General features: G+C 46.8%; 1 protein-coding gene across 5 annotated transcripts in view; it reads right to left on the minus strand.

The window, feature by feature from the left end:
• Window positions 1-21,038, minus strand: part of LOC147891500 (Small GTP-binding protein) — a 224,393-nt gene that overhangs the window by 151,383 nt on the left and 51,972 nt on the right. For 4 of the 5 annotated variants that reach the window (XR_015542420.1, XM_087388079.1, XM_087388078.1 and 1 more), the window contains exons 4-7: window positions 8,260-8,316; window positions 7,701-7,766; window positions 7,185-7,247; window positions 7,014-7,058 (exon numbers count right to left, since the gene is read on the minus strand). Coding sequence is in view for 4 of the 5 variants with exons in the window: in XM_087388079.1 (XP_087244205.1) it covers window positions 7,014-7,058; window positions 7,185-7,247; window positions 7,701-7,766; window positions 8,260-8,316 (231 nt within the window). In the remaining variant the exon portion in view is untranslated. Of the gene's footprint in view, window positions 1-7,013; window positions 7,059-7,184; window positions 7,248-7,700; window positions 7,767-8,259; window positions 8,317-12,308; window positions 12,593-21,038 lie in introns of those variants that run through there. The other variant, XM_087388081.1, reaches the window with a different exon arrangement.

The following is a 21,038-nucleotide window of genomic DNA, read 5'->3' on the forward strand; positions in this document are numbered from 1 at the left end:
CCTCCAAGAAACTACTGATAAACTGAACTACGGCCATAGACTGAACTAAAGAAAACTCACTATTTCAAGAAAGAAAGAAAGAAAGATATATTAACATCCACGGGAGACCTCGCGGGCCTATGGGACAAAGTGCACAGAAAAGCGGACTCATACAAGCCTCAGTGGGCTGAAGCAAAGGGTACGCTAGGACCCTTGCTGAGTACTAATCTATGCTAACAAAATCATAATCATAATCATCATAATCATATCATATCAATCAATCTATCTAGGCGCTGGGACGAAACCGAAGCCTAGTACAGTGATGGCTCTCTCGTGTGCTACGAAAATATCTCGTATCTGCGTCTGTCGAGCTGTCTCGTGCTGTGGTGGGGGGCGCGGTCTCCTCGATCTCTAGACTCTCTGGGTTATGTCTAGAGTGATCGCTCGTCTCTATCCGTCTCCTCTGAGGAAAGCTATGATAGGTCGGACCTCAATAGAATGTACTCTGGGGGCTCTCTGTCGCACATGTGGCCTCTGCACCCCTCTCTCGGCGGTACTGTGCCGGCTGCTCATCCAGACTACTCTCATATCGGCTAGCTCCTCTACCTCCACTCCACTGTGTCCGTGGGCTGACTCAAATGTATAGAGTCTGTCACGTGCTGCTGTGTCCGATCATCCTCTATGTCCTGTAGTGGCCTGACCACCCCCTGTTACTCTCTGATCTGTCGTAGAAGCACCTCTCTGTGCCGCCGCATCTCCATCAGATAGAGTCCGATAAAGACCTAGTCATGGAAATGGATCAATTGTGACAAAGTACTAAAGCCATTCCCCTCTAGGTAGAGGCAATGGTAGCGTCCTCGAATCTCGTAGTAGGCTGGGCAAACACAAAGAAAATGCTCCTCTGTCTCAACCGCACCCAGCCTACATAGCATGCAGATCCATTGCTCTCTAGGTATACCCGCTGCTCTCCCTGCCTCAATCCTCAGCTGATGGGATGAAACCCGCATTTGACCAATGGCAATCCTCAGTGCATGAGACATTCCTCTATCCTCGAGATACTGGGGTCTAATAATGAATCCCTCCTCTAATACTCTCAGGAAGTGGTCACAATAGAACTGGGTCTTGGTGGGGAGTTTCTGGTCCTCCCCCCAAGTCCGGGATGTGTGAAGCTGGAGGAGTTCTAACCGTATAATACGGTTAATCTCATCTCGCCGGATCAACTCAGGAGGTGCATCCATGCTGTACTGAAAGGGGGGAAGCCTATCCATCTAAATACCGTGCCTAGCAAGCCATGTAGATATGTGTGCATACCATGTGTCTACCCCGCTCTCTATGAGTCGTTTGGATGACTCTAGGTCCAACCTGGGAAGTCTCCAATGGGGTAAGTCCCACACCCTGTGGATGAAAGTCACTGTCTAAAAGATGGCATCAACTTGGAGAGGTGTCATGGCGAACTCTGCCTGTACTATCTCATGTGGAACTAAGGGCTTACATCGGATCATCATGGATCCCATCCTCACCTGTAGTCGCTCGAAGCTCCTCCAATCTGTCCTCAGAAGATCGCACCCCCAGAAAGGTGTTGCATACATGGCAGTCTGCCGCGCTAGTGTGTCGAAAAGCCATCCCTTTATTGGTAGATCCTGGAAGTGCACCTGGAAACACTACCGCTCTAGTCTAGCCAAAGCACTACACCCTCATGTGAGGCGTTCCTAGGCTACATGTTTCATCATGAAGATGGGTCCTATGAAGACTGCTCCCAAATATGTGTATGATTGCACTATCTCCACTGGTTCACCACGATAGGTGAAAGTGAGTCGGTTAGTCACTACTCGTGAGGTGTTGAAGATTATAATCTTAGTTTTCCCAAGGTTGACCGTCAGATCTCTCTCTCTGCAAAACACCTCTAAAGCCTCCAGATCTCTTTGTAGTCCCTCCGTTGAAGAGGATATAAGGACTATATCATCAGCATATGACAGTATCTATATGAGGAGATCCCCTAGTAATGAGCCCTCGCCACCTAGGCAATCTATGAAAGATGTGATCTCATCAATGTAGAGTCTAAAAAAAGAGTCAGTGAGAGAGGGCAGCCCTGCTTCACCCCAATGGTGCTCTCGACCCAATCTGATAGGCCGCCTAGGGCACGGACCCTGCCTCTGGCTGACTCATATAAGCTCATCACACCCCAAATCAGCATCTCTGGGATCTGCATCTCCTGTAGTCTCCTGATCATGCGGGATCATGGAACAGTGTCGAAGGCCTTTTGAAAGTCTACAAAGCATGTGTAGACTTTATGATGTCTGGACCTCGCCTCCTCAATGATAGCCCTCAAAGTAAAAATGTGGTCTAGAGTAGAGTGTTGCCTCTTGAATCTGCCTGCCCTAGTGCTCGTTGCCCCCATGCCGCTGTATGATTGCTGATCTCTCTCTCTAGTACCGATCCATAGATCTTGGCCAATGTGTGGCCAATCATGAGGGTACGATAGTTCCCGGTGTCCATGGGGTCTCCTGCTTTCTGTATCGGTACGATAGTAGTGGTGCTCCACGCTGGTGGGAAGCCGTGGCAAACTGCAAGGTTAAACATATGTGCAAGGATCAGTGCTAGGACCTCCTGCCCATGTGCAAAGTGCTCTGTCCGAAGGCCTTCACGCTCCTGTGCTTTCCGATTGTGGAGCCGACGGAGTGCAGCCCGCACATTCTGCGTAGTGAATAGATGACAAGTAGTGGGCCTTGGCATAGTGGACATGTCTGGCGGTGTTTGCCTCAGAACATCATATAAGAAGCATGCACAAGTGTGCCACACGCTGAGATCGGTGATGGGGATGGGTGGCTTCCCCTCCACGAGGAATCCCCACCCAATGGTTGGGTCTCCTTTGCGAAATGATCTGATGATCTCATCCATCCTATGTGTGAGGAAGGCCCGTCTCTTGCGGCGTGTCAGCCGTTGAAAGATCCCGTGTGCATCGTGTGGCGTCAACTGACCCAAGACTCGCCCCCGTGTGAGGTGAGCTTGCATTTCTCTACACTCGTCATCAAACCAGGGGTTTTGAGGCATCTTCCCATCTCGTACCTGTGAAGATCTCGTAGAAAAGGATCTGGTGGCAGCATCCTATATCCCTGTGACAAGGGTAGCTGAGGCGTGGGCGAGGTATAGATCAGCCTCCAATAAGACCGGAAGCTCTCTGGCTAAGTGACACACAAACACTGGATCCAAGGCACGGGCAAAGTGGATCTGGGTACGAGTAGCGCCTGGCACATCATGTCATGTCCTATCCTGTGTCATAGCATGTCATGTCATATGTTGTGTCAGTCATGTAGTCTGAGCCGAATCAGGGTCCCATCAGGAGTCTCAATATCTCTAGAAGGTGTCCAGGGTCTTGTCATTGGCTCCCTCGACTCCAAATAGGCGCAACACAGTGACGCAACTTGACATGGAGACACCACAATAATGGTGGCCCCAATAGGACGGGTGCTTGTGACAGCAATGCTAGTCTCCATCAGCCAAGCGAAAGAAACAAAGAAAAGAAAGATTTATTAATGTCTACTAAAGGCCAAAAAAGCTTCTGAGACCAAAGAAAACTAGGTCCCATCATGGAGATACACCTCCATGGGGGGAGCTAAGGATGTCTAGTACACCTCCTGAAAACTATGAAAATGAAAAAATACTGGAAACAAATGGGTAAGAACTGGAGGGAGCTCCAAGGACTCCACTCATGTTATCCTGTCCTGTATCAGCCATGAGTAGTCTAAGCCCTGCATGGGCCTGACCAGGGTCCCATTGGGAGTCACAATGTCTCTAGAACATATCAGAGATCTGCCACTGACATCCTCAGTTCCTATTGATGGTATATACTCATGGATTATTTGAAGTAGCTTCATGCTGAGATGCCACAATGATAGTACCTCGGATGAGATAGGCATTTGCAGGGACTATGTACTGACCTGGAATACATGAAAATCCAGTATATATCTCTAAGATGTTGCATGGCCGCAATCTCCCGCCCTAGCTCGATCTGGAATCAATAGGATGAGGTCTTGAGCTGTTTCATGGTGATCCATACTACATGTGAGAGATGGATTTATAGCAAGGTGGTAAGAGGTGTAAGAGGCGTGTACAGTACAAGACTCTAAAGACTCCTAAATTTTAGAGGATGAAAGGCGCTAGTTAAGTTTTTAAATATTTTTTTTCCAATGGGGGGGAGGAGACTCAAAAACTATCACAGATTCACAAGACATGTATATGTAGTCATAGGAGACATAACCATTATTGATCAACATGCCATACAGAAATTTTAATTGCCTTGAGCCATGAGAGTTGAGGCCAGAGAAATTTGACACTCAATAGCTATTACGAGTTTGAATAAAATTCAAAGCTGACCTTTGAGGATTACTATTGCATGCTTTGCAAATTTTCATAGCATGCTTCACATGGAGATCATGCAACAGCCCGTCCTCCCTGGGGTACTTCTGTGATGGAAGAGCCCAAAGGGCCTCCCAAAGCTTTTTTAAGGTTTGCAGGATGTCACAGCAGAATTCGACCATTACTGAGCTTCATTGCAGTTTTTCGTCACTTCTAAAGGCATTTTTGACTTGTTTTGCAGCAGCTGCTTGCATTAACGAATTGCTGCAGAACCGCCTCTTCCAGACTTATTTTTGGAGCTGCTCCTCATCTCCAATTCATCCCCCGGAGCTGTTCTAGGCAGCTGCTTTGCATGGCTTGCTGTCCGCCTTCATCAAGGTCTTTGCCATCATGACTTCATTGTCTTCCAATTCTTTGCTCGTGGAGAATTTCAAGGGGGGAGGCTTTCCACATGGCAAACCAAGATGCAGCTGCTTCTATGCGTGAAGGTGTTTGGGATGTTGTTGAGGATGACAAAGTTGAATTACTTCATCAGTAACACCAAAGGATTTGGAAGCAACAGAATGCAAAGGCTATTGCCCTCATTGTTCTTTTCTTGGCCAACTCTCTCATTCATCATGTGGACTTCAAGGTCAACAACTAAGGAGATTTGGAATCGCCTCGAGACATTGTTTGGTAATAAAATCACCAACTCTAAAGTCTTTTTAAAGCTCAAGTTTTAAGATTTTAAAATAGAAGAGAGTGAGGAGTGATCAGCTACCATGGTTTCAATCTCTTGTTCAACAACTTTCAAGTTAGAAGAGCCCACCTAATGATCAAGATAAGATGGCTGTCCTTATGATGAGTATGCATGGAATTTCTTGCTTTGAGCAAACTCTTGAAGTCCTTCGCCTTGTTACTACCACATTTGGGCACTACTCATTGAGAAGGACCGTCGCAATAAGGAAGTCTCTCTTTCCTCTCCTGGTGATCAAGCATTTGCTTCCACAAGCAAATGGAAGACCAACAAGAACATTATTTGCAGATTTTGCAAGAGAAAAGGACACATTGATCAAGAGGAAGGAACAGGAACAAGAAAAGCACCATGCCAATCTCCCTGCTAAAGAACAAGCTAAACATGAAGAGCCCCCCTGAGGCGATCCATATGACACGGATTGGGCTTTCTAGGCACTCTATGCTATGTGTGCTTGTGTTGAGTCAAATAAAGGCTCTCAGCCTTGAAATGTCCCTCTAAATTGAATGTATTTGGAGTCAATTAGAGGTACTCTGCGATGGGTTGTCCCCCAAAAATGAATGTATTGTCCTTTACTTTGGTTTGATGGTATTGACCACCCAGTTCAGAGTAAGGGGCGGTGACGAGTGATGGTTTGCTCTTGCCGGTCGCAAGCTGACTGAGAAGCCACTATCACACGGGAGGTTTTGGATAGTTGGACTTGCTCTTTGCAGTATTGGGGTGGAGGGGGGTCTACTCTTTGCGTGTTGGGTCTCACACTCTTTGCTCTGAAGGGGAGTGTTGAAGCTATCATAGCCAAAGAGTGTGTTGATGTGATGTGTTGGTGTGTAGTACTAGAGATCTGGTGAGTCATGTTTGAGTGCCACATGTCACTATTGAACTTATCCCATATGCACTTCGTGCAAATGTGTGAGTGTGTAGCCTATATAAGGCTTGTACTTCACTTGTCTTGTCATACTTGATGAATGAATGAAAGCATTCATTATTCTTCATTTGAGTATCACTTCTTCAACCTATCTCTCTCACTCACACCATGTTTCTAACAATAAGGTCAACAAATATATATCTAGATAAATCCAAGGACATGCTCCAACTCATCCTCTGGAAAGACAATACATAGTGCAGTTTCAATCTCATGACAATCACTCACAAGGTTGAAAACCATAAAATCCATCACGCATGGCAAGAACTAGCTACCATGACATCCCCACCATCATCAGCACCCCCAATGGTGTGTGTAGACCATAGTTAAAAATATGTCTCACACATACATAACTACACCTCCATACATACTTGAGCATCCATTTATACAAAGATCTTCGCACTGAAGTTTTGTCAACACACAGAGAAGAAGAGCAGACTTAGCTGCGACAAAGGCTAGCACCAAAGGAGAAAGCTAATTAAACAATAGTCCACATTCTCTTCATTCAAGCTACAATGCTTGTGAAGACTATACAATTTCACTTTAGTCTCTCCCAAACGAGCATTTCTAAGCAAAAAATGCTTAGACGATCTGGTTGCTAGGGCATGTGCCACTTAAGATAGAATTATCGCAATATCCGCAAGCCGCAACATGGATGAAAACTTCATGATCCTATTCTTGAGAGGAATTTGCTGGCTGCAACAAAAAATGCAACACAAATGAAATTGCATGCATGCAACTGAATGAAAATAGAGAAACTTGCAAGAAACATCTGCTTTGGGATACATGTCACCAGAACTTTATTTTTCTCCCTTCTTTGGTATGAAAATGATGTTATCCCTGCATAAGTACCCAATAGGAAGCCAATGCAGTGGTTGAAAATCTACTTTAAAGAAAGAAGGAATTTTTTCAAAATACACACTTATTTTAGGAGTTCCTGCAAAAGATAAAATGTGTCATCTTTGGCGCCATATGGCTTCTTACAAAAATGAAATTTAGCACATTACACCAATTATGAATTACCTTGGCGGAACAAAGAATTGCTTCAGAACAATCCAGCCCCACAATCTACAAATTCAAGAAAAACTTAGGTTTGTAAGTATCAGATGGGAAGAAGTTAAACAGCGTTTAAAAGCAACCAATGTCAGCTAGAATATACACAGAAAAGATTGAAAAAGAGAAAAAGTTTGTGACCTCTTCAATTTCGTTCCTAACACGTTCAGGATCTGCTCCTGGAAGGTCAATCTTGTTGAGCACCTACTCTCACCAAAGCAAGCCCAAAATGTTAACACTATTTCCCATTATTATTCAAGAAAAGTGTTCGTGTTTTGGCATATAAAAAGCTTGTACACCAACCAAAAAAATGGAAAATGCATTAGTAAAAGAAATCATGCTACAAGGGGTGAGCTGCCAAGTAATAAAACAATTATTTTTACAACAAAGAGAAATGCCACTCGGAGGACAAACTAGATGTGCACTTGTGTTAACACTATTTCCCATTATTATTCAAGAAAAGTGTTCGTGTTTTGGCATATAAAAAGCTTGTACACCAACCAAAAAAATGGAAAATGCATTAGTAAAAGAAATCATGCTACAAGGGGTGAGCTGCCAAGTAATAAAACAATTATTTTTACAACAAAGAGAAATGCCACTCGGAGGACAAACTAGATGTGCACTTGTGTGAACAAGAAGAAGAACTCAAAGACGTACTGGAATTATCTCCAAATTGTTCTCCAACGCAAGATAAACATTGGCCAGTGTTTGAGCTTCCACACCCTATTTAAAAAAACAAAAATGACAGATCCTTGAGGAGAATGCTCCAAATTATGAAGCCTTAATGTAAAACTCAACATTGTAGGTTATTTCTTTTAGTTATCATAGGTTGCTTCCTACGAGCCTAAGGGGAATTTCTAATTTCTAATTTTCCTGAAAGAGGAATCTATTCTCCACTGGGGGAGCATTGATAATTTAAGTTACAACAAAAAATGCCTAAACCAGAATTGAGGAAGTCTGGATCAAAATTAATTGTTCTTTATAACATTTTAAAACCATAAAATACATAACCAGTAGTGAATACGGTTTTGCAACAACATGGCATGTACTTCCCCCTGCAGTTGGTTTTTAAAACTCTTTTGCAGTTCCATAGTTAGTAAAACTGTACATTAAAAAGAACTGCCATTCTTAAAGGTGCAATGCTCGAAAGTTGACTAACAATGTGCATTGATAGCTCATTAATTGATCTTGTCCTTTAGCTTGTCAATGAGACTACCTGAGAAGCATCTACTACTAACAGAGCACCCTCACAAGCTGCAAGTGAACGTGAAACCTGTAAAATAGAAGGCATGCAAATTATATCCCATTATCACACATATAAGACACATTAAAACAGGCCTAGATTGAAAATCACATCAACATTTTGAAAGAAAAATCGAGCATTCTTTGAAATTATTACAAGCAATTATAATGACGTTTTCAGCCTTCCTTGAAAATTTCCGTCACAAGGCATCTCCTAGAGAGTGCATTAAGCAGCTGAAAATTATTATAGAGCATACCTATAGTCCTGTGCCTTCATTACATCAGTTTAAGACTAATAGTCTTTGGGCTTAGATTTGAATTCCCTAATCAATGTTTGTCCTTCATGGTAGAGTTCTCATTTTCCTGTTTTACTGGCTTCTTTTACTTTCTCTTGGCCATTGAGGTTGTGGACAGACATCTAGACGCAGAGGGTGTGCCTAGATTGGAGCTAGAGGGACAGTGTTGTGGAGCAAGCTAGATGCCTTGTGGAATGCATAGTCAGCTTTCAATTGGTCTTAGACACTAGGGAATGCCTTAGCCTTGCCTTGACACTTGGGTGCTAGTGTATGCTTGGGATTCGATGCCTATGGAAGCCAGGAATTGGCTTGGACAGTGGAGCTGACCCTCCGCCACAGCGAGAGACAGCTCGACGGACATCTTTTCAGCCCACCGGAGAGCCGACACGGTGCTAGGTTTCAGTTTTAAGTTTTGTTTGAGCTCTTTAGCTTAGCATAGCACTCAGCAAGGGCCCTAGCGCACCCTTTGCTCAGCCCACAGAGGCATGGATGAGTTCCTTCTCTTGGTGTACTTTGTCCCATAGGCCCATGAGGCCTCTCACGGATGATAATATATCTTTCTTTCTTTCTCATCATCATCCTTAGCATCACCTTCCTCATCAACGATATTGACACATCCCAGCACTCTTGAAACCTCTGATCTGCAAACAAACACACACGACGTGAGAAACTGAGCAGGCTGCTCACCACCCAACCATGACATCTACGGGATGTGATCCCGAATCAGGAGATGTCCCCTTCGAGCCACGAGCTGAGCTACTGGCACGAACTCCCAATCAGATCCAAACCAGCCTGGTGTCCCATACCACCAAGTGGCGCTGTGAAGCCTGGGATCTGCCACTGGGCCTTGGGCTACGCTAAGATGCAGGCACGCGTCCGCGACTCAATCCAAGATCAAACCTAGCACCTGGGAACGAAACTTGCTCCCATCGGCTCACTGAGAACTGAACCCCCTGGGCCCCTTATATAGACTCGGGCCCCAAGCGCCAAAAATAGCGAAGACCTATAAATAGTTCGTACCCTTGCCACTCAACCCGAGAATCAAGCCTGCCTAGCTCTAAGCCTCCCCAGGCTACCTGAGCTAGTCCTGTGTACCTAGTACACGTCAGATACCAATCCGTGCACATGACATACTCCCCCTCCTCTAAGAACTCACTCCTGAGTTCGCTAAAAAACCCGGGAATGTTCTTTGGAGGTTTTGTAATGTCTCCCATGTTGCATCCTCCTCAACACGATCCTTCCACTTGATCTTGTATTCCGTGATAGATCGATTGCGAATCTGTCTGTCACGAAATTCAAGAATACACTCAGGTTCGTGGGGAATAAAAGTCAAATCTGTAACTTCTATTATCTCGTGAGGAGAAACAAGTTGATCATCTACACCCAATAGTTCTTTCAGTCTACTGACATGAAAGACTGGATGTACTTTAACATCAGGTAGTCGATATGCAACTGGTCCAATTCTTTTAATGACCTTGAAAGGACCACAGTATCTGGGGGATAATTTCGGAACCAAACCAGTACTTAGGCTCTTGGATTCCTTAGGAATTCGTAAATATACCATCGTTCCTTCAGAGAACTCTCTTGGTGAACGATGTCTATTAGCATAAAATCTGTCCCTATCTTGGGCACTTCTAATAGACTCCTTGGCAAACTGCAACATTTCCTGCATGTCTTGCAAGAAGTTCTTAGCAGCTGGATTTTCTTCTCATCTCGGTACGGGTGGAACTGGAAGTGTACCTGCCATTTGTGTAACCAAGTGTCAACCACCTCCTTCGTTCGAGACTTTTGATCTCCCGAAAAAGGGTCTGGAGTTATGTTCGGGCCTAGCACTAAAGCCATGGCATCCACATGCGTGAGTGCCTGCACAATGCTAGCCAGAAGAGTGAGAGTCGCTTGAATCCCTTGGAGTTGCTGTGTCAACCCCGTTTGATTCGCATTAACCTGCTCGAATTTTCCATCCAGAGCAGTGGTGAATTCACTGAAGGCCTTTTTCGTAATTAGGTCATCATAAAGACCCTGATCTTCCTCTCCCACAGGAGTGTAATCCAAATCCTGTTCTCCCATGGTGAACTCGGGATTTGCAGAATCAGACATAACTGAAATCTGATTTGAAACGAATATAAACTGAGAGAAATAACTGGGGGAATCGAAGCTGGAAGGAGAGTGGAGCAGAGAAAAACCGTCCCAAGAGATGCTGACGGAAGAAGATGCTGAAAACTGGCGAACCGCAGGCGCAATAAACCCGGAGTCTTCCTCTTGCTGAATTCGCTGCAGGCTGCAGTGTACGAAATCCTGCAGCAATCCGTACAGTACGGAATCCTCCTGCTGACCGTACAGATGACGCAATCAGTACGGATGGCTGACGTGGCTCTACGGTTGCTGACGCGATCTGTATGGACGCTGACGCAGTCCGTACGGTTGCTGACGTGGGTGTACGGTAGTTGACGCAAGTGTACGGCAGCCTGTCGCAGGTGTACGACAGATGACGCAGGCTGTATGGCTGATGACGCAAGCTATTCGGCAGCCTGTCGCAGGCTGTCCCGAATCTTGATGGCGCAGTCTAGTGGTTAGGCAAAGAGGGCTTCTTGCAAGGCTGTGGCTGGACTTGGAACCTTGTCCAACTATATAGGGAACAGGGCAGCCAAATTAGGAAGCCCTGCTTCCAAAAAAGGCTCACCCTCCCAACTTTGGAGGGTGGTGCTTTTTCGAAAAAAGCAGCACCTCCCACAGGGTGGCCGCACCCTGCTCCAGCCCCTTGTGCCTCTCCCTGCCCTGGCCGAAAATCCTTCCAGCCATGGCGCACCAACACAGCCTCCACCTCTGCGTTCTCGACCCCCATGCAGCCCCGATCAGCCTCGATCTGCACGCCTGCCACTCAGCTACTCTATCGCCTCTCCTTCCTACACCTCCGCTCTCTCCCAACTACGCTCATCTCTCTCTCACTTCAACCCTTCAGGAATTCCGAAATCTAGACTCTCTCTTTCTCCTACCTTTTCCATACATCCTGACCACCCCTGATAACCCGTGAACCAACCAGAATTTGCAGCAGCAAATTTCGAATTTTAGGGCATACCTAGAGGAAGAAATCGTCCAAAGTACTCGCATCAGAAATTCCTACCTCAGGAGCTGGCTCTGATACCAACTGACGCATCCCAGCACTCCTGAAACCTCTGATCTGCAAACAAACACACACGACGTGAGAAACTGAGCAGGTTGCTCACCACCCAACCATGACATCTACGGGATGTGATCCCGAATCAGGAGATGTCCCCTCCGAGCCACGAGCTAAGCTACTGGCACGAACTCCCAATCAGATCCAAACCAGCCTGGTGTCCCATACCACCAGGTGGCGCTGTGAAGCCTGGGATCTGCCACTGGGCCTTGGGTTACGCTAAGATGCAGGCGCGCGTCCGCGACTCAATCCAGGATCAGACCTAGCACCTGGGAACGAAACTTGCTCCCATCGGCTCACTGAGAACTGAACCCCCTGGGCCCCTTATATAGACTCGGGCCCCAAGCGCCAAAAATAGCGAAGACCTATAAATAGTTCGTACCCTTGCCACTCAACCCGAGAATCAAGCCTACCTAGCTCTAAGCCTCCCCAGGCTACCTGAGCTAGTCCTGTGTACCTAGTACACGTCAGATACCAATCCGTGCACATGACAGATATCCTCTACACCATCCTTGGATGTGACGACACCACTACCTTCGGATGCGATAGTACCTGGGACAATGCCAGAGTTTGTAGCATCATCATCATCGTCACTGTCTCCCCTTAGTCCAACTTACTATGCCCCACCACAGTTTGCTTCCTCTCCACCAAGTCGTCCTTGTTCATCGTAGAGAATGTACGAGTTGCGCTACACCAGCTCCACAACCGCAAAGCCATGGACCATGAGGGATTGAGAAGAGAATACTTTGCACATGGGCATGAGATCTGGGGTGTGATGAGCATATACGAGTCTGCTGTCAGAGGGACAGCACATGCACCAGGAGATCTATCAGATTGGGTTGAGAGCACGATCGGGTTGAAGCTGTTGGGGTAAAGGCACATTGCCACCCTTTTATTAAAGATATGACACCTATGACTGTCTTAAGACAGTCATAGGGTGAAAGCCTAATCCTAATAAAACCTATGAGTTTGTGGTGTGGCTCAACACTTCACACCCACACTTTTGTGTCTCCCCCTCTCTCTCTCTGTCTTCTTCGTTCCACTCCCTCTCTCATTTCCCTCTCAACTGGTATCAGAGCCTTCACCTCTCCCTCTCCACTCCGCTCTACCCCTCCCTCTATCCCTTCCTCTCCAACGCAGGCAGTGCAGGCAGCGCACGCAGGCAGCGCAGGGCAGCACGTGCGGGCAGCGCGGGCAGAGCAGGGCAACGCGCAGGCGAGCGCGCAGGCAGCGCGGGGCAGCTCACACACGCAGCAGCAGCTAGCTGCTGCGCAACGCACAGCATAGGCTGCATATAGCCGTCGTACGGTCGGGTACGGACGTCCGTACCGCCGTACGGACACCGTACAGGCGGCCGTGCTGTACGGACGCCGCCGTACGTTCACTGCGTCAGGGAGGAACAGGTCGATTTTTTTTTGTGGGATTTGTACCCTACAGCAGGTACATCAGGTACCGCAGGTACAGCAGGTTTTTTTTTTGGGGGGGAAGAAGAAAAAGAGAGAGCACTCTGCTCTTCATTCCCGGTTGTTCAAGTGTGGTGGTTGCACAGTTATCTTGTTTCGGGAAGGTCAAATGCCTTGATTTTGCAATATCAAAGGGCTTTTGTCTGGCAGTTTATGCAGTGTATGCCTTGAGGCAGTGTGGAGCCAGAATGCTCACATTGGTCTTGTTTCCGCAGTGTATTCAGTGACATTTCTTGCAGGTCACATTCTGTGTACGACACCTTGAAAAATCTCAGTTGAGCCACGCTTGGCCAGGGCGCATCGAGTTTACTCGGTCCCTAACTGTCCATCGTTGACAGTGCTCAAAAGATTTTCTCTTCAGTGTTTGTACGTTGGGATCTGTGTTGTTACTGTGTACACAGGGCCGTTTATGCATCACATTGTCAGGTGAAAGTACCAGGAGAGCGCTGTATTTTATATGCTACCTCAGTGTTGAGGTGTTTTTCACTTGGTACAGGTGTCAAATCAAGGGGCTTTTGCCCAGATTTTGCTTGTGAGCACTTGAGTTACTGTTTGAGACCTTCAGATGCCTTTTATCCCCTTGGCAGAAGGGTGATTGCTTGGGATTTGTCCCATTCTTTGTTGCAGGTTTGTGACAGGCTGAAGTGTTTGGAGCCTCCTTTCAGTGAACATAACAGTGTATGACAAGTGGTTTATGCATATAAAATCAGTGCAATACCTCATCTGAGGTGGGAGAAGTGTCCAGGACAGCAGTGTTATGTGCTTCGTCAGCTGATGATGCACTGATAAAGCACTTGTGGAACAGCTGCAGCATTCTGAAGTTACTGTTTTATGCCTATTTGAGCACGGTACAGTGTGTCAGAAGGTACAGTGACTGGAGGGAAATTTTCTGTTTTGCTGCAGATTTTTTTTTACAGTAAAAACAGCACTATTGTGAGTGCTCCTGGCTCTTGATAGAGCAGGTTTTTCTGAGAAATCAGAATTTTATTTAGTCATTTTTTGACTTACAGGGAGTCAGGTACTTTCCTTATCTGATATGGCATCAGGGGGAAGTGAATCTTCAATTCTGAACATAAAGAAATTGGAAGGGGCACACAATTATGCATTATGGGCAGAACAGTGTTTGAATGTACTTCTGCTAAAGAAGATTTCTAAGCCCATAAGGGTGAAGGGTGTCAAGCCATCTTATGTATGCTGATGTGGAGAGCTCTCTCCTTATGGAGGAGATGAGCAGGAAGAATAATGCGGGCAGCAAATCTTCAAATGCTTTGCAGGTACAGGAAAGAGGTAGGACTCAGCAGAAGGGGAGATCTGCTGGCAAGTCCAAATCCCGCAGTCAGTCCCGTGGCAAAAAGGATATTGAATACTTTTACTGTGGCAAGAAGGGACACGTGAAGTCTAAGTGCTTCAAGTTTATACGGGATCAGAAAGCCAAGAAGGCTGAGACAAAGGATGCAGGCAGTGGAAGCAAAGGCAAAGGCAAGGCCAAGGCAGATGACTTGGATGCAGTGAATGTTGCAGCAGAGGATAGTGACAGTGACATACATGATGTTTTATGCTCTTCTGCTGTAATTGCACATACTTTGGTTATTGATGGCCATGACATGCACACCTGGCGTTGCACTGTCAACTACTGAAGCTGAATATGTTGCAGCCACTGAGGCTTGCAAGGAAGCAATATGGCTTACTCAGCTGGTGGGAGATTTGGGCATTACAGGAGATATGCCAGTTTTGCATTGTGATAGTCAGAGTGCTATCATGTTGGCAAAGAATCCGGTCTTTCATCAAAAGACCAAGCACATAGATGTGAAATACCATTTCATCAGGGAGGTATTGGAAGACAAGCGACTTGAGCTTGTGAAGGTGCATACTGATGATAATCCTGCAGATTTGCTCACTAAGAGCTTGCCTACAGAGCGGTTTGCACATTGCCGCCACATCATGGGATTAGGATGAGACCATTCTTATTTTATGGTCTTGTATACAGTAACTGTATATTGTTGTAATTTTTATTCTTTTCTCCCCTTTGGGCACATTGGCCTTTAGGTGGGAGGTTGTTGGGGTAAAGGCACATTGCCACCCTTTTATTAAAGATATGACACCCATGACTGTCTTAAGACAGTCATAGGGTGAAAGCCTAATCCTAATAAAACCTATGAGTTTGTGGTGTGGCTCAACACTTCACACCCACACTTTTGTGTCTCCCCCTCTCTCTCTCTGACTTCTTCGTTCCACTCCCTCTCTCATTTCCCTCTCAAAAGCAAGGATGCCCACTCTCTCCGACACTCTTTGGGCTTTACATTGATGAGATTACAACTTTCTCAACCACCTAGGAGGAGAGAGATCCTTGCTTGCAGACTTGATGATACAGATCCTGCTATACGTGCATGACATAGTTATCATTTTCTCTTCTGCAGTAGGCCTACAACGACATCTTGAAGCTTTAGAGGTGTTTTGCAAAGAGAGAGATTTAATGGTTAACCTTGGCAAGACCAAAGTCATGATTTTCAACACACACAAGCAGTACTTCTACGACATAGTTTCACTTACCGAGGGGAGCCAATGGAGATAGTACAGACATACACCTACCTTGGGACAGTTTTCGAGAGGCTTGTCTTCACAATGATCGATGCAACTCGGGCGCAACTCACACGAGGATAGGGAGCTCTAGCTCAGCCGGAGAGACAGTGCTTCCAGGCACACTTCCCAAGATCCCCTGATGAAGGGGTGAAAATAGAAGAGTCCTCGAATCTCTTAGTATAGTGGGCATCTGAAAATGAAATGCTCCTCCGACTCAATCTCCTGTGTGTCACATAATGTGCATAAGCGCCTCTCCCTGGGCAAACTCTCAGCCCTGCCACTCTCAATGCAAGGTCTATGTGAAGAGACTTAAACTGGTGGGTCAATAAAACCCTCCGCTGTAATATATAAAGAATGATCCCTGTAGAAACTGAGCTTTACTCGAAGCTTGCTCGGTCCCAACCAAGTCTTAAAAGTGTGTAGCTACAAAAGATCCTCACGAATGACCTGGTTGACCTCATGAGAGAAGAGACAGGAAAAAGGCACGTCAATGCTATACTGGAAGGGGGGGAGTCTATCCATGTGGAGTCCCAGTCGCTCAAACCATTTCTCTATGCGTGCAAACCAGCATCTCTGGTTGACATCCCCTCCTTGTTTAAAGTCGGAGCCCGACCGACGAGGGTCACAATAGCCCTGGTCAGAGGCAGAGCTACGACCAGGAGACGTGCCAGGACCGCACCTCTAAGTGGCCAACAGTACTCTATTGCTGACTTCATGCCTCCACTGCCTCATCCATCCTTGATATCTTGCTGCTGCCGATGATGATGATGATATTGATGATGATGCTGAGATTGATATATAGTCGACCATCGACATGACTATGTTGTACTTAGGACTTAGTACTGCCATTTTGCATTTTTGCATTTTGCATTGGTATGGATGCTCGTTTAGTAGCTCCACTACCACAGCTTGTTGTATCAGGATTTTCACAGTCGCATAGACCCATCGGTCTTTCGAAGACTTTAATAAATTTTCTTTCATTCTGATCACCTGCTGCTGATAGTGCCATAGAGGAGGACAATGCTAGACAAGGTAATATGTTGCGTCCAGAAGTGCGATCTCCTTTTCCCGTAACCTGATATAGGTAGGTGATAACCCGAAATGCAACATCAAGCTGTAGTGGAGATGATCCAAACTCAGCCTAAATGATCTGGTGAGGAATTGACGACGTACTACGAATCATCCGTGATAGCATAAGAACCTGTAGGCGCTCCACCTGAGCCCACTCTATATTTGACAGATCCAGCCTCCAACTACGGCTGCCATACATCCCCGCTGGGCGGACCAAGGAGTCAAGAAGCACTTAGATGTATTATTGAGGAGGCAATGGCACAGAAACAAAGGATTTATTGGTGCTTTGTGGATTTCCGCAAAGCCTTTGATACAGTTCCGAGAGCCCGCCTCATCAGGCGTTTGCAGAACTTGGGTTATGGCCAGGAGATCATTTGGGCTGTCATGGCACTTTACGAGAGGGTTTCAGGAAGAGTTCGGATAGGGTCTGGGTGGACAGACGAGATCATGAGTACTATTGGGATCAAACAAGGGTGTCCTTTATCACCAACCCTGCTTGGTCTCTACATTGATGAGCTTGAGACAGTTATGCAGACACTAGGGGGTGGGATGCTCTCTCGCTGGCACTTTGATTCAGATTTTGTTATGCGCAGATGATGTGACACTCTTATCTTCCTCAGTAGAGGGTGTCTAGAGACACCTAGATGCACTACAGTCCTTTTGTGATTCCCATGATTTGAAGGTCAACCTTGGTAAAACCAAGGTCATGATCTTCAACACATCCCGAGCCGCTATGCACCAGGAGCAGCTCGCTTTTGACTGATCACCGGTTGAGATTGTTTCGTCATATACATACCTAGGGGTTCTCTTCTCTGGACCTATCTTTACTATGAGACTGTCGATGCAGGCCCGACTGAGCAGAGTGTACGCTTCATTGGTCAGACTAGAGAGGCAGTGCTTTCGTTCACATTTCCAGAACGCGCGGACCAAGGTGAGGATGTGATCCATGGTCCCATGAGCACGTCAAAATCCAACATGTCCATTTGCTCTAAATCCCAACATCTCTGCGAATCCACTGACCTCAAAATCAAGCACTGATGCATAAATCTTGGACATGACATGTCCGATCATAATGGTCCTATAGTTCTCCGGGCTCATGGGATCCCCTGCCTTGTGGATAGGTGAAATAGTGTTCACAGTCTAGGTGCGTGGGAACCCCAGTCAAACAGCTTCATTAAAAAGCTTTGCTAGGATCGGGGCTAGAAGATTAATGCCATATGCAATGAATTCAATGCATAGGCCCTCATGATCTTTCGCTCGACCATTATGAAGTTTCATAACGGCATCCTTCACACACCCCTAAGTGAAGAGTGTGCAGAATGTGGGGCAGGGTATGTGTGAGAGGTCAGAAGCTGGCTGATTTGGGACATCATAAAGCGTGCGTGCATAATTATGCCAGACTTGAATCTGAGTGAGCGGTGAAGGGGACGGCCCCTCTAGAAATCTCCACCAAAAGTCCTTGGAGTTGTTACTAAATAGAATATTCAGTAGTTCCTCCTCGTTTCGCGGACAAAATCCAACTTCTTCCTATGTACCAATCGACGGTATTCACGTAGCGTCTCTGGTTCGTTCGGGAGGTGGTTTTTGGTTTTGTATCTAAGTTGACTGCGTAAAGCCTTGCACTCATCATCGTACCAGCTATTACAAGGGACGGTCCCAAGTGCTAATGCATGAGTAGAGCGAGTAGTGTGAGGGAAAGCATGAAGGGCAGCCTCGTGTAGTGATCGGGTGACCAGAGCAGAACGGTCCTCTGGTAAGGGTATAAAGTCAATATATGTGAGAAGTATGTAAAGGCGAGATGAATATATAGGCAAGAGGTTGCGGTCGAAATGTATGTCATGATAAGTAGTGTGAGAGACCTGTGGAGTGGGACGTGCTGTGAGATGGGGTGTAGAGATACTAAAGAAGATGTATGTGTAATCAGCCCCGGGAAGACAGGGTGTGACTGTAAAATCAATGATACAAGAGGTGAAGGCAGGGGATGCCATGATGTAATCAACAACGCTAGAGCCCCCTCCATGTGGAAAGCAAGTAAAACCACCTAAGGAGGGCCATCTATGAAGGCCATTGTAAATAATAAGATCATGCATCCCGCCTAGATCTAGCAGAGTCTGCCCGTAAGATGTGACCGGAGCTCGTCTTTCAGATGAAACTCGTATCATACCTACATCCTCAAGATCAATGTCTGGCAGTAGAATAAAATCGTCTCTGAAATCGAGAAGTGTAACTGACGACCCCTGTCCTCGCGTTGAAGCCCCCAAACAGGAGGACTTCCCCGTGGCTCTAGAAGTCGACAATGTCCAGGTAGAGAGCTGTGTATGGTTATGTCTCCGTCTCCTCTCGGACATCTCGAGCAAAGTGGGAGGTCTCGAGGGGGAAGTAGCATACTGCAACGAACAAATCTAGACTGTCTATGTGTCGGCTCCGGATCAAGAGAAATCTGGAGTGTGTATCTCTCCGCTCTACTGAATCATCTCTAAAATCGAGAAGTGTATCTGGCAGACCCCTTTCCTCGTGTTGAAGTCCCCAACTAGGAGGACTTCCTCGTGGCTCGAGAAGTCGACAATGTCCTGGTAGAGAGCTGCGTATGGTGATGTCTTCGTCTCCTCTCAGACATCTCGAGCAAAGTGGGAGGTCTCGAAGGGGAGTAGCATACTACAACGAACAAATCCCGATTGTCTATGTGTGGGATCCGGATCCAGAGAAATATGGAGTGTGTATCTTTCTACTCTACTGAGATGGTCCCCAAAAAGCAAACTCCCATGCGTACCCACTGACTACTGGTAGTGGGCGCTCTGTGTCTCTGTGAAAAAGACTATGTCACGAACTGTATAAAACTCCGAGTACATGATAGGGTCTCGGTATGCTAAGTCTCATAGACCCGGAGGGACAGATGCCTGATGGGGGCCCGTAAGGAGTCATCCATCTCGAACTATCGGCCACTTCCCATCCTTGCGGGCATGACCCGCTGCTATATTAGCCTGCGCATCTCCTCAACCCGTAAGGGGGTGAGATCCTCATCCCATGGATATCAATGGCTAGTCCCATAAGACTGATCTATGCCGTAGAGCTGAGAATCGTGCCTGGGCATCATGGAATCGTATGATAAGAGGCTGCTCTTGATTGGGGTCTCTCCCCACCAGCCATGCCCTCTCAATCCTGTGCTCAGCTACCCCAAGAGTGGTGGCAACAAATGTAGTCGCATCGCTCATGGGTGTAGCCTTGGTGCGTGGAATGCCACGGACTCTGATGTTGAGAGCCTTACTGGCTCTCTGCTGCTACTCCATAAGGGTGGCCCAAAACGGTAGCCTTGACATGTTCCCGTTTAGCCCCATCTGGATGTCTCCTCGATTATAGATTGCATGCTCGCAATCTGTGCCTGGACCACTGTGGTACTTCCTAGGACTACATAGATGGCTGCTACCTCCTGTCGGAGGTGCAAGATGTCCTGCTTGAGCCCCTGAGTGAGGCCAGCCTGCTGCTGAATGACGCGGGCTTGCTCTTGCATGGCACGATCTTGCTCCTGCATGGCACGAGCTTGCTCCTTGGTGAAGCCGGCTTGCTCCTGTGCGAAGCGAGTCAACTCCACCTTGCATACACAAATGTTGTGTACCTCCATGAGCAGAAACTCCCAAGCATCTGGTAATGGGTCAACTAGTCCTCGCCCAAGATGGAACTGAAAAGGTTGTGGTACAAAACTAGGAGTGTGGCAAAATGGTGGGCGGTGACTGGGCTAGCTGATTGAGATAAGGGGATGACTGGGGCGTGGGTGGAATGATACCAGCTGGGTGTGGGAGAGATGGCTGGCTGAGGAGAGGGGAAAGAAAAGTTAAGGAGTAGTGTGGAACAGTGTATGAAGCCTCCGATATAGGTGACATAGGTAATGAAGCGGATGGGGAGACTGTAACAGTAACGGGAGAAGGGGAGAGGGAAGAGAGAGGGAGGAGAGAGGGAGGAGAGAGGTGTCGCCGGAGAGGGGGAGAAGGTCGATGTCGGACCTTGTGTCATGGGTATATCTGTAGTTGAAGAAGTGGTTGGAGTGATGTGGCTGCAGATGAGGCCATGGCTGCGACTGAAGCTGAAGCTAAAGATGAGGTAGATCCCGATAAAATGCATGAGGTAAATTTCAAGCAAGCGTATGTTCATCATGAACTTTTTTTGTACATCA

Source organism: Dipteris shenzhenensis, chromosome 17 (assembly GCF_047967505.1).
Source record: "Dipteris shenzhenensis isolate YYH24624 ecotype China chromosome 17, Dip_SZ_1.0, whole genome shotgun sequence".
In the NCBI taxonomy this organism is placed as follows: Eukaryota; Viridiplantae; Streptophyta; class Polypodiopsida; order Gleicheniales; family Dipteridaceae; genus Dipteris; species Dipteris shenzhenensis.